The following is a 16,447-nucleotide window of genomic DNA, read 5'->3' as shown; positions in this document are numbered from 1 at the left end:
GAGGACAAAACAGCACCAGACGGAAAACAAGCCGACGGCCGAAGGAGCAGAGATCCCACACGCTGGCGCCACTCACTGGATCTTTGGTTTTTGATGAAGAACAGCTTGAGGCGCTCCTTGAACGTGTTCTCGTTCACATAGAATTCTACCTGCACCCTGAGAGGGGGACGGAGAAGATGGGCAGAGAAAGAGAGAGAGAGAGAGAGAGAGAGGGAGAGGGAGAGGGAGAGAGAGGTAAGAAGGGGGTGCACAAGGTGCTGCTGGAGACTCAGGAGATAAAATATCACTTTTAATGGAAACAAGCAGGGGGAGAATAAAGGGAGCGTCCATGTTTGTGAGGCAGGAAAAAGGGACAATGGGATGAAAAGGAGACAGACGGGGTGATAATGATAATTTCAACACTGAAAAGTAAGGAAATAAGGCAGTGGGGCTGCATTAAGGACTAATGGGTTTTGGAGGAAATGGCGTTGGTCCCCTCTCGTCTGGCCGCTCACAGGCCCAGACAGCTGCAGTCAGTCTCCTTATCTGCACTGATTAAATATAGAGCAACAAATTACTTCCCTCTCTGATGTTTCTGCTGAACATGGGAGGCCATAATTACTGCTGTTTCTCCCGTTTCCCATTCTGGCACCCTCCTGTTTAGCGGAACAAGCCCACACACACATGCACGCCCACACACCTACACAAGCAGGGCTTACATACACACCTGAAACCAGTGTCATTAGATTTATTAGACCGTTCGTACACAAACACGGCTGGAGCTCAAATCAGAGACAAACACACAGGCATGCAAATGGACACACACATTTTTAATATGCTGTAACACTTCCTCCACACACACACACACACACACACACACACACACGCACACACACACACACACACACACACACACACACACACACACACACACACACACACACACACAAACAAGCAAGCATTCCTGCAACCAGGCAGTGTGAGGATGACTGTATTTCCTGTCAGACCACCCCGAGGGAGGATTTTCTCAGTAGCTTTGCCCCCCTCTCATCCTATGGAAAAGGCCCTGCAGAGACAAGTGGATGACTCAGGATGAAGATGAAAACATGGGGCTGCCCTCGCCGGTGGTCTCTCCGCAAGCACAAACACACAGATGAAAGACACACAGGGCGACAGCAATCTATTGTTCTGTCTTGCGGGAAGAGGAAGAGGAAGTCTTTGTGGGGGGTCTCTGAGTGTTGCTGTGTCATCGACCCCACATGGGCACACACACGCAGACATCAAAACTAAACCGCACACTTCCACAGCAACATTTGGGGGTAGGGTAATGGTCCTCTTTGTTGCTATGGCAACAGAGGATTGGTTGTCTTTTCCTTCCTTTCACATGAGCAGATGTGAGCAAACATACTGTACACGCTGCTGAAGGGCGCTGAGTCGTGGAGCCCACAGCTTCACTCCAACCACCTGTTGATGGTTCCTGGTTGATTTCGCACTTGCACAACACACACACATGCTGATCTCCCAGCGCACGAAAACCAAACAGCGATTAATTGCAACTTTTGCTTCTAAAATGACTTGCAGAGGAGAGACGGAGTACTTGCAGTATTTGCAGTGGAGGGAGGGAGGGAAGCAAATGTTTACTGTGTGTGATCATGAGCAGCAAAATCAAACAATCAATATGGTGGTGTCAACAAAAACAACAAACCAGCAAAATTGTTATTGATCGGTGCGTTTATATGAAGCTAGAGGATAAGATGTACCCGACGGCATAATAAAGATCTATACTGAAGCACTGCCATGGGGGGAATATGGAGACGCCACATTGAGGCAAAGCTCCACCTCAGAACTGAAGCTGAATCCAATGACACTGAGGTAATGACACTGTGTTTGCTTCTTCATCAAAAGACAGCCGACATGTTGCCCGTCTCTGAAAGGCTCCGCCGAGGGAACTTCCTGCTCATCCGTCCTCATAACAGAACTAATATGGAACTTGCTTAAGCAGCTTCCCCTGCAAAGAGGCCAAACTTTGCATCCAAACAAACCCGGCAAACCTCCATTCATCCTTAAAAAGCGTTTCAACTTGGCGAGCAGAAGTCGTGACATGTACCCACGAGGAAGAGGAGGGGGAGGAGGATCATTTAAGAGGTCATTTTGTCCCTCACTGTGTTTCACTTCACTGTACAACAGAGGATGAAAAGCTAAGTGGAGATATGGCTCAATAAAGCGCCGAGCTGAGGGACAGATTGAGTGTCGAGATCTGTAATCTAGGCGGCAGGAATGGAAGCGAGAAAAGCATTAAAAACTCATGAAGAGCTTTATTTCTACTCCAATGACACACGAGCTGGTCGTCATGGCGCGTCTCCACAACCGCCACAAATTCGCCTCAGAGACCTTTTAAAAAGGATGTAATCGTTACAGCCACAGTGTGGAACTCTATAAAAACACTTTCCTGCAATAAGCACAACATCCTAATCAGAATCCAGACTTTCGTGTCTCTGTAGTGCCTCCTACTGATGAATTTGGATTTGAGAGATTTCTTTGAGTCCAAAACATATCACCACCATTTTACAACAAGGGACTCACTGTAGTTTTATACCTGTTTGCACATCTATAGCGGTTTGTAGATGACTTTTATTCAGATGGAAAATTGTATGTTCCAAGTAGAAGTTCTTCATTTTTGACATCAACTTGTTATCAAATTTGACTTTCATTTGGCACTTTTAACACGGTGCTGCAAAACATTCTTTATGAGACAGAATTACATAATTTGGCTGGTGAAAATCTGTATTTCCCACTATCACACGAAGAAGAATCACACATTTTCTCCCAAATAGAATCGCACATAGAATCTTGAACAGAAATGAAATCAAGTGAATGAGCTGTATATATTTTCTCTATATTTTCAGTTTTGTCCTTCAAATATTATTTTAATCGGGAGGAATTTTAGAGAATCAAACATCATTTTCTTGATTCTAGTGCAGCGATCTGCTCTAATCTGTCTCGTTTCTCCAGATCCTGACATTTTTTCTGGAAGATTCCTGTGTCAGAACCTGACTTTCATGACCCGATAACAGACAAAATGATGATGACATTTTCTAAAAACCCTCTAATTCACTTTTCAACCTGAATGTTTTTCAGTGTTTGACATGTTTTACAGTGTGCGCTTGAGGAAGGTTTTGTCCACATTACGAGAGATGATTACTTAAAACAACAAAACATGTAACAAGCTGTTCTCAGTAGTTGTGAGTTAAGAGGGTTAAAGTGTGAAAGAGAGACAGAAGAGCAGGCAGACAAAAATCCAGACAGATACCAGTAAACAGACACGGACAGATGGACAGAGACAGACAGACAGGCATGCGGAGGAGGAGGAGGTGGGAGAGCCGAACCTCGTTCTCCTGCTGCTTCCACCCATGCCTGTGCTCCATAATGACACAGCAGAAGCCATCTAATGACACGGTGGAAGAGACTAAAGAAGCCCTCGTCAGCTCATCACAACCTCCACACAACGCTCACAAAAAGAGACACGGACAGAGAGAGAGAGAGGGAGAGAGAGAGAGGGAGAGAATGTGAGAGAGAGAGGGAGAGAGAGAGGGAGAGAGAGAGGGAGACAGAGAGAGAGAGAGAGAGAGGGGGGGAGAGAGAGAGAGAGAGAGAGAGAGAGGGAGAGAGAGAGAGACGGAGAGGGAGAGAGAGAGAGAGAGAGGGAGAGAGAGAGAGGGGGAGAGAGAGGGAGAGAGGGGGAGAGAGAAAGAGAGAGACAGGGGAAGGAGAGAGAGAGAGAGAGAGGGAGAGAGAGGGAGAGAGAGAGAGGGATAGGGAGAGGGAGAGGGAGAGTGAGAGGGAGAGAGAGGGATAGAGAGAGAGAGAGAGGGAGGGAGAGGGGGAGAGAGAAAGAGAGACAGGGGAAGGCGAGAGAGAGAGAGAGAGAGGGGGGGGGAAGAGAGAGAGTGTGTATGCCTGTGAAAATCTCTTCTCACTCAGCCTCACGCCGAATGATTCCATGGCAAACAAAGATGGAAATTCAGACTTGACAAAGATGAAAATCTTAAATTCGTTGCAAACATAAAACCTGACTGTGAAGATGCAATTTATGGAATGTGATATTAACTTTATGTCACATGATCAGCCGTCAATGTAGAGGTCTATTCTTGTCTATTCAGCCAGCACTTCACACATCTAACTGTCTGTGAGGAGTTTGCAAGTTCTCCCCAAACATCAGATTAACTTATTGTTTGTCTCAATGAAACCAAGGTGACCTTTGGGTAGATTTTCAGAACATCCTGAGACGTTGTTGGAAATGTATCTTTGTAGAAAAAGGAGCATATTATGAAGACGTTCTAGTCATCAAACCTCCTGATAGCCGGACATTTATTACACCTTTTATTTCTCTTTGCTATTTGGGATTAGTGGGACCTAATGAATATAAAAACATTACTTCTTCTACTACTTGCATCATTTCGCAGACGTCTGCAAAATGATGCAAAAACGTCTGAAGTGTGTGAGAGTATAAAACATTAGCTCCTGTCTGCTATGTTTTCTAGTGACCCAAAGTGGTATTTAGACCAATAGGGGGCACTGAGAAATGACCAGACATGAGGACATCAGGTTTAAGTTAAGCACAATGATGTATCAGGTGTAGGGAAGGAAAAATGTAATGTCCACAAATGAGGACGCAGGGTCTCAGGAGGTTAGATAAAAAGCTGTGATATGAAAATGATGAACTGTTTGGCTGGAGGTTTTTCCCCTAACAAAACTCCCAAATAGCATTTCTATAAGGCTTAGAACTTTCTGAGGAGGAATCTGAGGAAAGATAAAAATATTTTTTAGGTAAAGTAAAAATGTGTTTCTCCTCTGTACCCAGGCTGTCTCCCATCAACGCGCCGGAATATCATCCTCAAAGAGGTTTGAAGAAGCTGCTGGTGAACAATTCCGCAGAGGTGCTGATGAATATAAACCAGAGGTGACGTTTGCGGCTCAACACAGTGCTGAAGATGGATGTGTGAATGGGGGGACGGCGGTGGGGGAAGAGGCAGACAAAGGGGCAAAATAATGCTGTTCTCCGCGTACAGATGGAGCGGCGGAGAATTCAATGGCAGGATAAGAGGTGCAAAGAATTGCGTGCCACCATGGGGCCAGTCAACATACGAGGAAGACTCTGCTTCATCCAATCAATATGGAGACATCAGGGCCAGCCTGTCCCTGACCCAGATACACAACCACCACACACACATACTGTATCTTAGCTTGCGAAATCCGTACAGAGAAGAAGGAATAACCAGAAATGATCGATGACTACTAATCTAAGAGAGTAAATCTATGTACCCATCTATTCTACTTCCCTTGCCTGCGCCCCGACAGTCACTCAGCCATCATTTAGCAGCGATGTGCCATGTGTGCTGCAGCGTACTGACAGTAAGTAATCGGACTCTATTAGCTTTCACTCTGAGCCATTTCCTCGAAACAGCTCTGGGTTTCCATGGATTAAAACTTTCCATACATCATCCGCCGAGCTGCTCTGGCCACCCTTGCCAGCCTGCTGACGTAGCCGGCCTCGCATCATCCCCGCCTCACTGAATCATCCACGGTTTATTGCTGGGGGGATGACCTGCTGATGCACACACACACACACACACACACACACACACACACACACACACACATACACACACACACACACACACACACACACACACACACACACACACACACACACACACGGCGTCTTCTTATTTACCTGATGAAGAAGCAGAACTGGGAGGAGGACATTGTTCTTCTTCTTGCTTTGTGAATCCACAGAGGAGCACTTTTGTGGTGAATTATCAGCGATTTGCTCCAACTCCCCTTTAACCCTCCTCCCTCCACCCCAACAAGAAAAATATCTCCTCAGCTGACACCCGACTCTATTAAAAGCCGCTCGGCGACATTCTACCTCCATGTCTCCTCAGATCTCATGAGGGATTTGCCTCCGATGTAGGCAGACATATAACAATTGATCAAATCAACATATCAAATATCAAACTCAAATCACTGCTTGGGGAGGTTGGCGACACGTGAAGCATTGTGGGGTTTGAAATATCGAACAGATCATCTCCATGGTGTCTTTGTGCCTGCTTGGAATTCAGGCACAATTCCTGTCTTGTATTAAGATAACAGTTTGAGAACAAGAGATGCCAGAGGTTGTCTTTCTTTCTCCCTCTCTCTCACACACTCACACACACACACACACACACACACACACACACACACACACACACACACACACACACACACACACACACACACACACACACGCACACACACACACACACACACACACACACACACACACACACACACACACACACACAAACACACACAATGGCTTTTATGGCACACAATACAGCTGTGATAGCATCCACAGCAGGAAAGCACTTAATTGTCGACAGGGATTACTTAGCCAAAAGGGTGGTTAGGAAATTTCATATCAGGCTCATTAAAGGCTAATGAGTGTATAATGTTCTAAAAATACACGGAAAAGCTCAGGCACGGCGCAGCAGGTCTGACCACCAGGGACACGCCCTTCACTGACACCGGGGACTTTTCGTCTGTGTGGCTCCAGGCTTCTGCTCATCAGTGACAACAATAAGAAGTGATGGTGCTTCAAGACGTCAGTACCCCCCAACCCCCCCACCCGATCCAAAATTATCTACACTTAGCCACAGGACGAATGGACGCCAGTGCGCGCCGAGCAAAATCCAATTTAACCATCTCTGACCGGGAGACCAACAGAAGTGTCTCTCATTCTGCCTTCAGGTTGTAATGTCTCCTCAGACGTCTCACTGTGGCAGCGCCGGCTCGTTTTTTGCCGGGCGTCATGCGGGCAATAATCTTTTCAGCGGGGTCACGCTCAGACGGCCCCTCCCTCCCTGTCCTTTTCATTTCTGAGAAGGACTGGTCTTTCATGTGCAGCCCCAGTGCCACCATCTCCTCCTTGTCAATGTTAATTAGGTTGTTGTTGTCAGAAGCATTTTAATTAACAGTAAAGGACACAGGCCATTGTTTCATTTGTTAGGCCTGATCCAGCGCATAGGTCTTATTGGGTCCGCCTGCTCTCGGCCACCTGCTTGCCATCCACCATGCAGAACCACCAAATTCATTAAAAAACACCTCCGCCAAGTCAGAGTTTCCCTCAAATTATGACTCATTATGTCTCTCAGGTCAAACCTTTGATTCCATCATGTCTGGTTCCAAAGTTAAAGGCAAAATGTAACTCTTGTTGTTGTAACGCCGCCATCAGGTGTAATCTGTTTGATTACAGAAGATTAACTCATTCACAAGATACTTCGTGGAGAATGAGCCACGCCTTCTCAACTTTGACAGCCAATTTCGGCAAAACGGTGAAGGAATATCAAACATCAAATGTGGAGCTTTGGTCCAGCTTGGTCCAGACATTCTAGACGCAACATTTTGTTACAATTAATCCCAAATTGTAGGGGGGAATCTAAATGGAGGAATCTAGTAGGTGTGAATGGACCTCACCTTCCATAAATGTGTTCCAGGATGTGAACAGACTCATAGAGTCCAGGGGGGAAAATGATTTTCATTTAGAGGACAAAATGTAAGTGGCAGATCCGTGTGTAGTTTCGTTCTCCAGTTTTCCCATCATTCACTCCATTTTACTGCTAACATCCTCCCTTTATGCCACTCCGGCTCTGCAGTCGAGAAGCATGATACCTTATCATTGCTACATTGCCTGACAAAAAGAGATATTATCTTACTACAATCCCATATCGGTGACGTATGATGATGTCCAGCATGTTCAGGCTCTCTGCAGGAATCCTGGACGTCCATCTTAAGCTTAAGTAAACTGACAGGAATATTGACAATATTGATAGATTGTGCTCCCAGTTGGTCGTATTAGATTAAGCCTTGACTAGGAGAATCAAGAGGGAGGCCACGGGAAAACGGGACCATGGAGGGAGAGAGGGAGCAAGAGAAGATGTGGAGGCGACAGCGGATAAGAGATTGTTTTGAGGACAATGGGCTGTCATTTGCATGGTAATTGGGGAGTGTGAGGAAAGCTCCCACCGAGGCTGTCCTATTGTGGTGCCACGCACACTCTGATGTATTTAATTACATTTCTAACAAATAAAGACATGCAAGCAGAGCTGTAGTGGGAGTCAAGTGAGTGTTTATCAACTGTTATGAGTGAGCCATCAACACTGAGAGGGACGGGGACAGTGTGCCCATAAGGCTGGGCCACGGTTATTGTTGTGCATTGGACCAGAAAATCCATTGCTTCAGATTTTTAAAAGTAGATTTGAGAATAGAATTGATGATGTGGGAGCGTCACGCCGGAGAACAGGGACAGAAAGCTGATGTATACTGTATACTTTGAAAATCATAGCAGCCGTCCCCTCCCAGTGCTCCTACAGGCACGGATCGACAGGAATATGAACAACCTGAAGCTAAAAAGTATATTCAGCTACTTCATCAGACTATTTTCCACTCCCTTCAAAAACCAGATGGTCCATTAGAGTGGCAAAACTCCAATCATCAGCCTGCAAAAAAAAAAAAGATGTGTATTTAATTGTTTAGTCATTTGGCATTTCCTCAAGCTGAAGCCTCTGACTCACTGCGAGAGAATCTAACTGCTGAGAGCGGCGGCATTGTAACGTCCCTACTCTCAGTCCCTGCGACACTTTGGGGCGACAGAAGGAAACACACTTCAGTTTACTGATCAATTACGAGGCTCAGTCTTGGTAAAAAGTCACGGGTTTGAGTTACGTCTCTGAGTGCGTGATGCAGGGAAGTTTGAAACAGCAGCGGCGGCGGTATAATGAGGTGGTTATAAGAGATCCCTGTGTATGACATAAATGATGAAATTGATTCTCGTCTTTTTAAATCCTGCTCAAAAATCACCTCACCGGAGAGCCTTTTAACGGTAATGGTACTCAGGCTGCTTCAATCAGTGCAAAAATGGAGCGAGGGATGCAAGGGGGCAGGTGGTAATTGAGCAATGTATGGATACATGGAGGAGATGCAAGCTGAGAGGAGGGGGGAGGGGAAGTCAATCAGAGCAGAGTAGCAACGAATTATACATATTTTCTGTTGTTTGGATGTTTGTGTGCGTTATATCAACCCATCTTTGCCTACAGGGACGGTCTGATTCTTCTGGGGTGTTATTAGTTAAAAGGCGTCTTTCAGATTAATGGACCATCGCAGACAAACACGGTGTGATTCGGCAGTAATTACGGCCTCTGTCACAATCAATCCAGGCTCGTTCTCTCTTTCTATTCAGGCCACTTTATAGCAGTTAATACACCGTGGCACTGAGATCAACATCTTGACACGCACACGCACACGCACACAGACGCACACATGCACACAATCATAGCATAAAGAAGGTGTAGTAATTCTCCAAAGTGCCACATTTCTGCTTTGTAGAGACCAAAATGCTCAATATGAGGATGTACATGATGGTGACAGGACTCTTTGGGGATACATCATTCTTAAGTGCACCGCTGAAACACACCTGTCAACCTCTTGCCACTGAATTGGGTAATCGGGTGACTTCAGGACTAACTGCACTCTGGTTCGGTACATTAGTCCTTGGGAAATGTCCAATGCATTACAGAAAGCCACTGGTGGGTGGACGACCGCCGCGAGCTGAGCGAGCAGGCCTGAGGTTTCATGCTTCGCTCGAGCAGAATAAAACCCATGCAGAAGTCCCGGATGCTGATATAAATACTGAGCAACATGTCTGCAACGGTGCTTTTTTAAAGAAAAGGAAAAGGCTGTGACACTGTGGCTGCTTTAGGCTCCATAATCACATAAACATTATACTGACGGGAGACGCTTGCAGTCTGGTGTGACATGGAAATGGCTGGAGCTGAAGTGATAACTCGAGGCTTCTGATTGCTGGTTTCACCAATTATCTGAATCCAAACACCCACTAGAGTCCACAAGCCGCGTTTAGGTCCTCGTTTCTAACCTAGCAACAAGACACCAGGCGTGAAATGGAGGTTAAGCTTTTCCATTAGAAAACATAATGAAATATCCAGGGATTAAGCAATGCATATCATTTCTGATATAAGTCAATCCTGCTGTCCTGTAAATGGGAAGCAAAGGTTAATTGCCTGTTAGAGCAGCCACCTGAAAGTGCCTCTCAGGTGGCAGATGGCTGACAGTAAATCTGTGTGAGTGCATCAGTGTGGATCCTATAACATCATGTAGGACCAACAGCTCCTCGTTTCTCTAATGGCGCGTGCCATCAACGGAATTTCTACATACACAAAATGCATAATTGCTCGTTTAGTTTGCTTAGTGCGTGTTTGAAAAGGGAATTCGGTGTTATCTCGCCTCTGCGCGCACACGGGGACCTGTTGCTGCAGTCACAGCGGAGACGCGTCGCTCACACTCACACACACACAGAGCAACATTCACACACACATCCAACATCCACTCGCTTCCATCATGTGATCACTGGATACGAAGAGAGAAGAAAAGGCGAAACAGAGAAAAGAAAGTGACGCTCTGGCGGCGCACAGATGCGCAATGGAGTCGCTGCGTCCGTGCGTAAACGTGCGCATTTCTCGAGCAAGTTTGCAGCCTGTGAGGATGCATCCTTACCTGTCGTCGGTCTGCCAGTCCCCGAGCAACAGGTCTCGGAACCGGTACCGAGGGGGCAGAGGGAGCACCTCCTTCTCCAGCTCGACCATGGTCCTCCTCCTCTTCCTCCTCCTCCTCAGAGCCCGGAGACAGAGACACAGAGCACCGCCGCAAACCGCACCTCCACGCCGCGGAGGTGGACCCCCCCAAAAAACCCCGGACCAACTCTGCTGCTCTTCGTCTGCTATTCGAGACGCAGAGGAATAAGAACAAAAACACTCGTACAAGTCATGACATCGTCCCTGACCCCCATCCGGAACACATCAAATTAAAGCATCAACGTGTTTTCTCGCGGCTTCCGTCACGATCCAGCCCGACTTCTGCTCCCGCGGAGGCAACAGGTCGAAGATGCGCATCCGTCAGCGGAGGAAGGGGAGGCTCCGCTCGGACTGTGACAGCTGGAGAGCAACTGGTTGTCTCCGTCAGCTCCAGCATCCTCTCTGCTCCTCATGGATGCGCCGACTGCAGCGCTGAGAGCCGCCGGTAGGGACCAGTTACTGCTGCTGGGAGGACTTTGGACAGAAATCACTAGAACAACAACAACACTTCCTGAACCATTAAAATAACACGAGCTGACGAGTAGAAACACATTATCCATTAAATGAAAACATCACCATAACTGAGCGAAAACAAGCTTTTAAGAGGATTCTCCCTGCATATCTCACTTCACTGTGCGTGTTTGCTTTGGGGAGAGTTTTGCTGAAATATGCATGAGGACACATCCAATTTATGTGGTGCAGATTGTTCCTCGTGCATATTCACTTTCAAACACCCTAACACGATTTTGCACAGCATGCCAAGTGAGCTCAGAGCTGCTTTCCCTACTAAGCATCCATATGATAATATAGTCAAATTAGGCTGCGGTAGAGATGTGTATTCTGAAACAGCTCCGAAACATAATCCTGCATAAAAGGAGGCCTGCATGTGTAATCATCACACAACCGACTCAAGCTTCCATTCAAGTGCAGTGGTGTATGGGAGGAAATGGTCACTTTAGAATCTCTCTGTTTATGTTGGGGGTCTAATTGTTGTAAAGTGAACAGTTAGTAATGAAGTGCTGCTCATTATGCACCTGAGCGTCTCCAGTATATCCTGGACTCCATGCTTATACACGCCACAGGTCTCATCACGTCAACCTCCTGGCCTCAGGAGCTGTAAACTGTGAGGGAAAGTGAATGTGCCGCTTGATTAGGTTTTGATTCAGAACAAGAGACAACAGGTGTTATTCATGTTAATCTCCATTGATTAATATGCATCAGCCCAAATTCAGTACTGAGAACAGCTTCTTCTTCTGTGAGCCCTGAGAAGAATGCATGTCAGAGGGTGAAATTGTGATTGTGATTATTCCCCTTTGAATCTGTGAGAAACTGAAGCCTAAAAATAGATAATTGCAGCAATGTTATATTTGGTTCTTGAGTTTGCATAGTGACTAATTTTGCTTTGAATTTAGCATCTGTGTGCTTCTACATCTTCTCATGCCTAATGTAACTTTAATAGGAATCAGTGTTTCATTTCCAGACAGCTTGAGTTGCTGTTTACTCTGTGAGGAAACTTATGGACTTGTGATACAGCAAATCACTTAGTTGTGTTGTTAGACTTTGTTCTGGTTTTGTCTATTTTGCCCTCTGGTGGTCATGTCACAATCACACAATCTGGAGTGAGGTAGGTTCATCTGGCTGTTTGGCTGGCTGACACTTACTCCTGTGTGTGTGTGTGTGTGCGTGCGTGTATGTGCACGGTCAAACAGCACAATATTTTTATTAACTTTGTGCCTTTGGCAAAAACGAATCACCTTTGTAATGTACTCAGCCAAACAAATTACAAGGCGCTTGACAGGAAGGCGAAAGATTTAATTTCCAGTGGGTGGGCCTAGTGCGTAGCCATGGTAACAAAAAAAAAAGTGTCTGAGCATATTAGAAGAGATAGTTCATGTGTTGCAAAGCTCGGTGAAAGCTCATTCAGTCGCACATCATAATGAGAATTCTGTGGGCAATTTGCAGATGATGAGTTTAACAGGTCGTTCCAAATGACAATAAGCAATGTCCCTCACTGCCACCATAAAAGTGAATGTAAAAAGTAGAAAATATCCTTCTATACAATAAAAAATGTAAAAAAGACATAAAACAGTCTGGTTGTTGCTAGATGATCTCAGTTCTCAGTGATCTTCGCCGTTCTACTCCAGTGTGACGTTGACAGAGGCTAAAGCGTCCACAGCCCAGCTGGGGTACTGGTCAGGGGAGGGGAACAGCCGCTTCATGAACGTCCGGATGAACTCAGGGAAGCGTCCTTCCACGATGCTCTGTCTGACGGAGCACATCAGGGTGAGCTGCAGGGAGAAACGCTTGATGAATTAAAGAAGGAATAATGATTATTTGCGTCCGGTGGGAAATCTTTGTCATGTAAAGCTTCAGGGTGAAGCTTCAGCAGCACGTAAAGAGTCGTCAGGGATTCCATGTCTGCGTGCTGATGTATGAGGGGTCTCCCTTCTAATTATGTGCATCCAAAAATAGAATAACGTTGTCAATCACTGCATTGCTGCTATTGGACGGAAGCACAGACTACTGGAATGCCACTGCTAGAGCTGAAATCAAACCAATTATTGTGTCACTAAATCAAAAACAACTACAAAACGAAAAAGACGTTTCATAATCAGACAGTATTGTTACGTAATCTGAATTTTAATATCACATTTTAGAGCACAGCTGCCAGAGCAGCAGATTCTTGGTCCCTTCGATGATGCCAAAGCAGCATAGGACATCTACTTTGAATTTAATGGCCTTCACTGAGCAGAGACAAAGACATCCACTGAATCTAATAACAAGCTAGTCCGATACGTATTATAACTATTCAGCACTTAATGTCAATCAAATGTGTAATGTGTATGTCCATTTTCTTTCCTTTTTGAATTTCATCTCATCAGAAAATTTTACTTCACCTTCAACAAACACATTACACTTTTAACAGAGTTTATAGATTTCTTTCCATCCCTCCTACAGGACCTACACTACAGGAACATCTCTCTCACTATAGCAGCAACTGTGAGCTTAAAACCAGTGCAACCAAAACTGTCATTTCATTCCAGTTAATATCACGGACAAAAGATTAGAATCTATGCATGGACACGCTCTCTTTATGCAGATATGTGTCCAGCACTGACCTGGTAGGCGATGTTGTGCACGGTGATGTGATGCATGGCGGCGGTGTCGCTCTTAAACAGCGCGTGCAGGTACGCTCGACTGTGCCTGAGGAAGGAAACAGTCACGGTTACTCACAGACTCTTTACAGGGATGCATCTTTCAAAACACATCTGTGGCACAAAAACAACAAAGAGCTGCAGTTGTTGATCTCGCAGATTCTCACAGATTCTTTCCCCATCTAAACTTTCTTCAATTCAGAGCCAATCGAGATCGAAGCACAGATGAGCATAGATGAAAATGTAAAAGTTAATAAACTAGAAGGCAAATCATGCAGAATGTTTGCCAGGAATCGTTTTTTTTCCATTTTGCTCATTTCAATTCATTTCATTTCCCCTTTGTGTCATCTTACACTGGAATTTTTATGCTTTAATGAAACAGGAACACTTTCTGTCTTTAATAATTGCTTACTTAAAATTTTTAACAGCCATCTTGTATAATAATAACCGGATAATTGGATAAGTTCTCTAAAGAATCATCTTGCTGGAGTTGTTTACGACTGGTGGGCCTGTCTGAATCTGCCCAACGTCCATGGAATACAGTAGATACATCAGTAAGTAAGATGTTATGATAGGAAAGACGGACAAAACTATGACATGTAAAGAGGAATAATCTGTAACACTCAGATCTCCAGGTTTACACACAGACTCATCTCGCTCACCTCTTGCAGGTTGCACACTGGCAGTCTGGGTCTATGGGCTGCATGTCCTTGGCATACTGCTTCTGTTTAACCTGGAGGGAACCCCACGGCACCAAGGCGGAGCCAAACCTCTGAAGGGAGGAAGACAAACATTCAGAAAAATACACCAGAGATCAGTTTTGTTATAAAAAATAACAACTGCTAAATTGAATCAGTGTGTGAGGTGGAGAGTTCTTACGGCAGTGCGGGTGGGGAACACGCAGTCGAACATGTCGCACCCCAGAGCCACACACACCACCAGATCCACCGCATAGCCCACACCCATCAGGTAGCGAGGCTTCTCTGGAGGCAGATAGTCTGTGCTCAGCGTGACCATCCTCCAGAAATCGTCCTTCTCCTCTCCTCCACTCAGGCCACCAATGGCGAAACCCGGAACGTTGCGTTTGGTCATCTCTAGAGGAAGAGAGTGGCTTATTCATCTGACCTGATTAATTTCTATGGTTGCATACTTATGTGTGTTTGCTGTGTCTTTACCATGCAGGCAGGCCTTGCGCAACTCTGCATTCAGTCCACCCTGGATGATGGCGAACAGATTCTGCTTGTGTGGGTTTTTATTGGCGGTGATGCAGCGGTCCAGCCAGCGGATGGATCTGTGCATGGCTTCTTCCACGCGCGGCCCGGTCACGGTGCTGCTGACCACATCGTCCAGCTGCATCATGATGTCCGACCCTGGATCAGCACAGTGAAGCAGACGGTCACACTCAGTTTCATCTCTTTCATCTTATCTACAGGTTGGGGTGAAGATCGGGGCTTCGTTGGGGTCTTGCTCACTGACCCAGGCTGTTTTGTATGCTGATGGACTTTTCGGGACTCAGGAGGATCTCTTTGCCATCATAGGGGGACTTGAACTTGACACCTTCCTCTGTGACCTCAGAGAGTTCAACCAGTGACACCATTTGGAACCCTCCGCTGTCCTGTGAGCAGAGGAGGATGAAACACAAGATACACAGTAGTTCCCACCTACACTTGTGTTAATGTGCAACATCCCCACATGCATTTCTCTATTACATATTCACATTATAATGCAGCAATTTCATTATAGGACACATTGGAATAAGGCGAACAACACTCACTGTTAATAGATTTCTCTTCCAGTTCATGAATCCATGCAAACCATTGGCTTTCTCGATTAATTCAGGCCCCTGAGCGTTGTGGGAAAGGTTATTATTATTAATACGATTATTATTATGAATATCTCTTTAACACCGAGGAGCAGATCTCGCTCTGTCATTACTAACTGCTCTCTTGTGTGTTTTAGTTTGACCCACCGGTCTCATGCCGAGGTGGTACGTGTTACCGAGACAGATCTGACAGCCCAGACCCTCCAGCTGGTCCACGGTGATCCCCTTCATGGTCCCTTGCGTGCCCACAGGCATGAACACCGGCGTGCTGACGGCGCTGTGCGGCAGAATAAGATCACACGCTCTCGCTTTAGTCACCGGACATTCAGCAACGATCTGCAGAGTGAGAGGAGGAACGGCAGCGAGCGCTTTCTTTACAGACATGTTGTTTACGAGAGTTTCTGCATTAACGCCACTCTGTACGGCCGCTGCCATGTTGGATGAAAAAGTGACGTCATGTACTTGCAACTGACAGTTGGTCTGACCAATAGGAGCCGTTGTATTTTGCATAGAGACCACGCCTTTCAGATAGCCTATCAAAACGCTAACTGGGTGGAAAAGCAGCAAAAGCAGCCAATCAACGCCTCAATCTGACAGACAAGAGGCGGGGCTAACTCACCGGTTTCGATCGGATGTCATCCTCCCGGACCGGATGGTGTTTGTGTAGAGGAAGTTTTGTTTTGTGAGTTTCTCTTTGGTTTCGACTGACTTTGACTGGTAAATGAGTCTTTAATTAACACGGAATGGTAGCAGCGTGACTTGCATAAACGTTATCCGCTAAGTGTTCACAGTGACGAAGCAAA

At 45.9% G+C, this 16,447-nt stretch overlaps 2 protein-coding genes across 3 annotated transcripts in view; both read right to left on the bottom strand.

The window, feature by feature from the left end:
- kcnt2b (potassium sodium-activated channel subfamily T member 2b) overlaps positions 1-10,679 on the bottom strand; it is a 34,542-nt gene extending 23,863 nt beyond the window's left edge. Inside the window, exons 1-2 of the mRNA XM_076144057.1 lie at positions 10,591-10,679; positions 77-156 (exon numbers count right to left, since the gene is read on the bottom strand). Of these exons, the coding sequence (XP_076000172.1) occupies positions 77-156; positions 10,591-10,679 (169 nt within the window). The remainder of the gene's footprint in view (positions 1-76; positions 157-10,590) is intronic.
- A 1,779-nt stretch (positions 10,680-12,458) lies between these two features.
- qtrt1 (queuine tRNA-ribosyltransferase 1) lies at positions 12,459-16,372 on the bottom strand. Of its 2 annotated transcripts, XM_076144172.1 has the most exons (9): positions 16,264-16,372; positions 15,792-15,921; positions 15,597-15,665; positions 15,299-15,437; positions 14,998-15,192; positions 14,702-14,916; positions 14,485-14,594; positions 13,787-13,871; positions 12,459-12,955 (listed from the first exon to the last, which is right to left on the bottom strand). In XM_076144172.1, the coding sequence occupies exons 1-9, from the start codon at positions 16,281-16,283 to the stop codon at positions 12,803-12,805; spliced, it is 1,116 nt and encodes a 371-aa protein (XP_076000287.1). In that variant the 5' UTR covers positions 16,284-16,372; the 3' UTR covers positions 12,459-12,802. The 2 variants fall into 2 exon arrangements, with proteins under 2 accessions (XP_076000287.1, XP_076000286.1); XM_076144171.1 differs by lacking the exon at positions 16,264-16,372 and having other exon boundaries at positions 15,792-16,253.
- Between the last annotated feature and the right edge of the window lie 75 nt (positions 16,373-16,447).

This window comes from Genypterus blacodes, unplaced genomic scaffold (assembly GCF_046128005.1).
Source record: "Genypterus blacodes isolate CSIRO-AG114 ecotype Tasmania unplaced genomic scaffold, CSIRO-AGI_Gbla_v1 ptg000028l_1, whole genome shotgun sequence".
Taxonomy (NCBI): Eukaryota; Metazoa; Chordata; class Actinopteri; order Ophidiiformes; family Ophidiidae; genus Genypterus; species Genypterus blacodes.
Note: the sequence above shows the minus strand (reverse complement) of the source record. Positions and strands in the feature narration are given on the sequence as shown.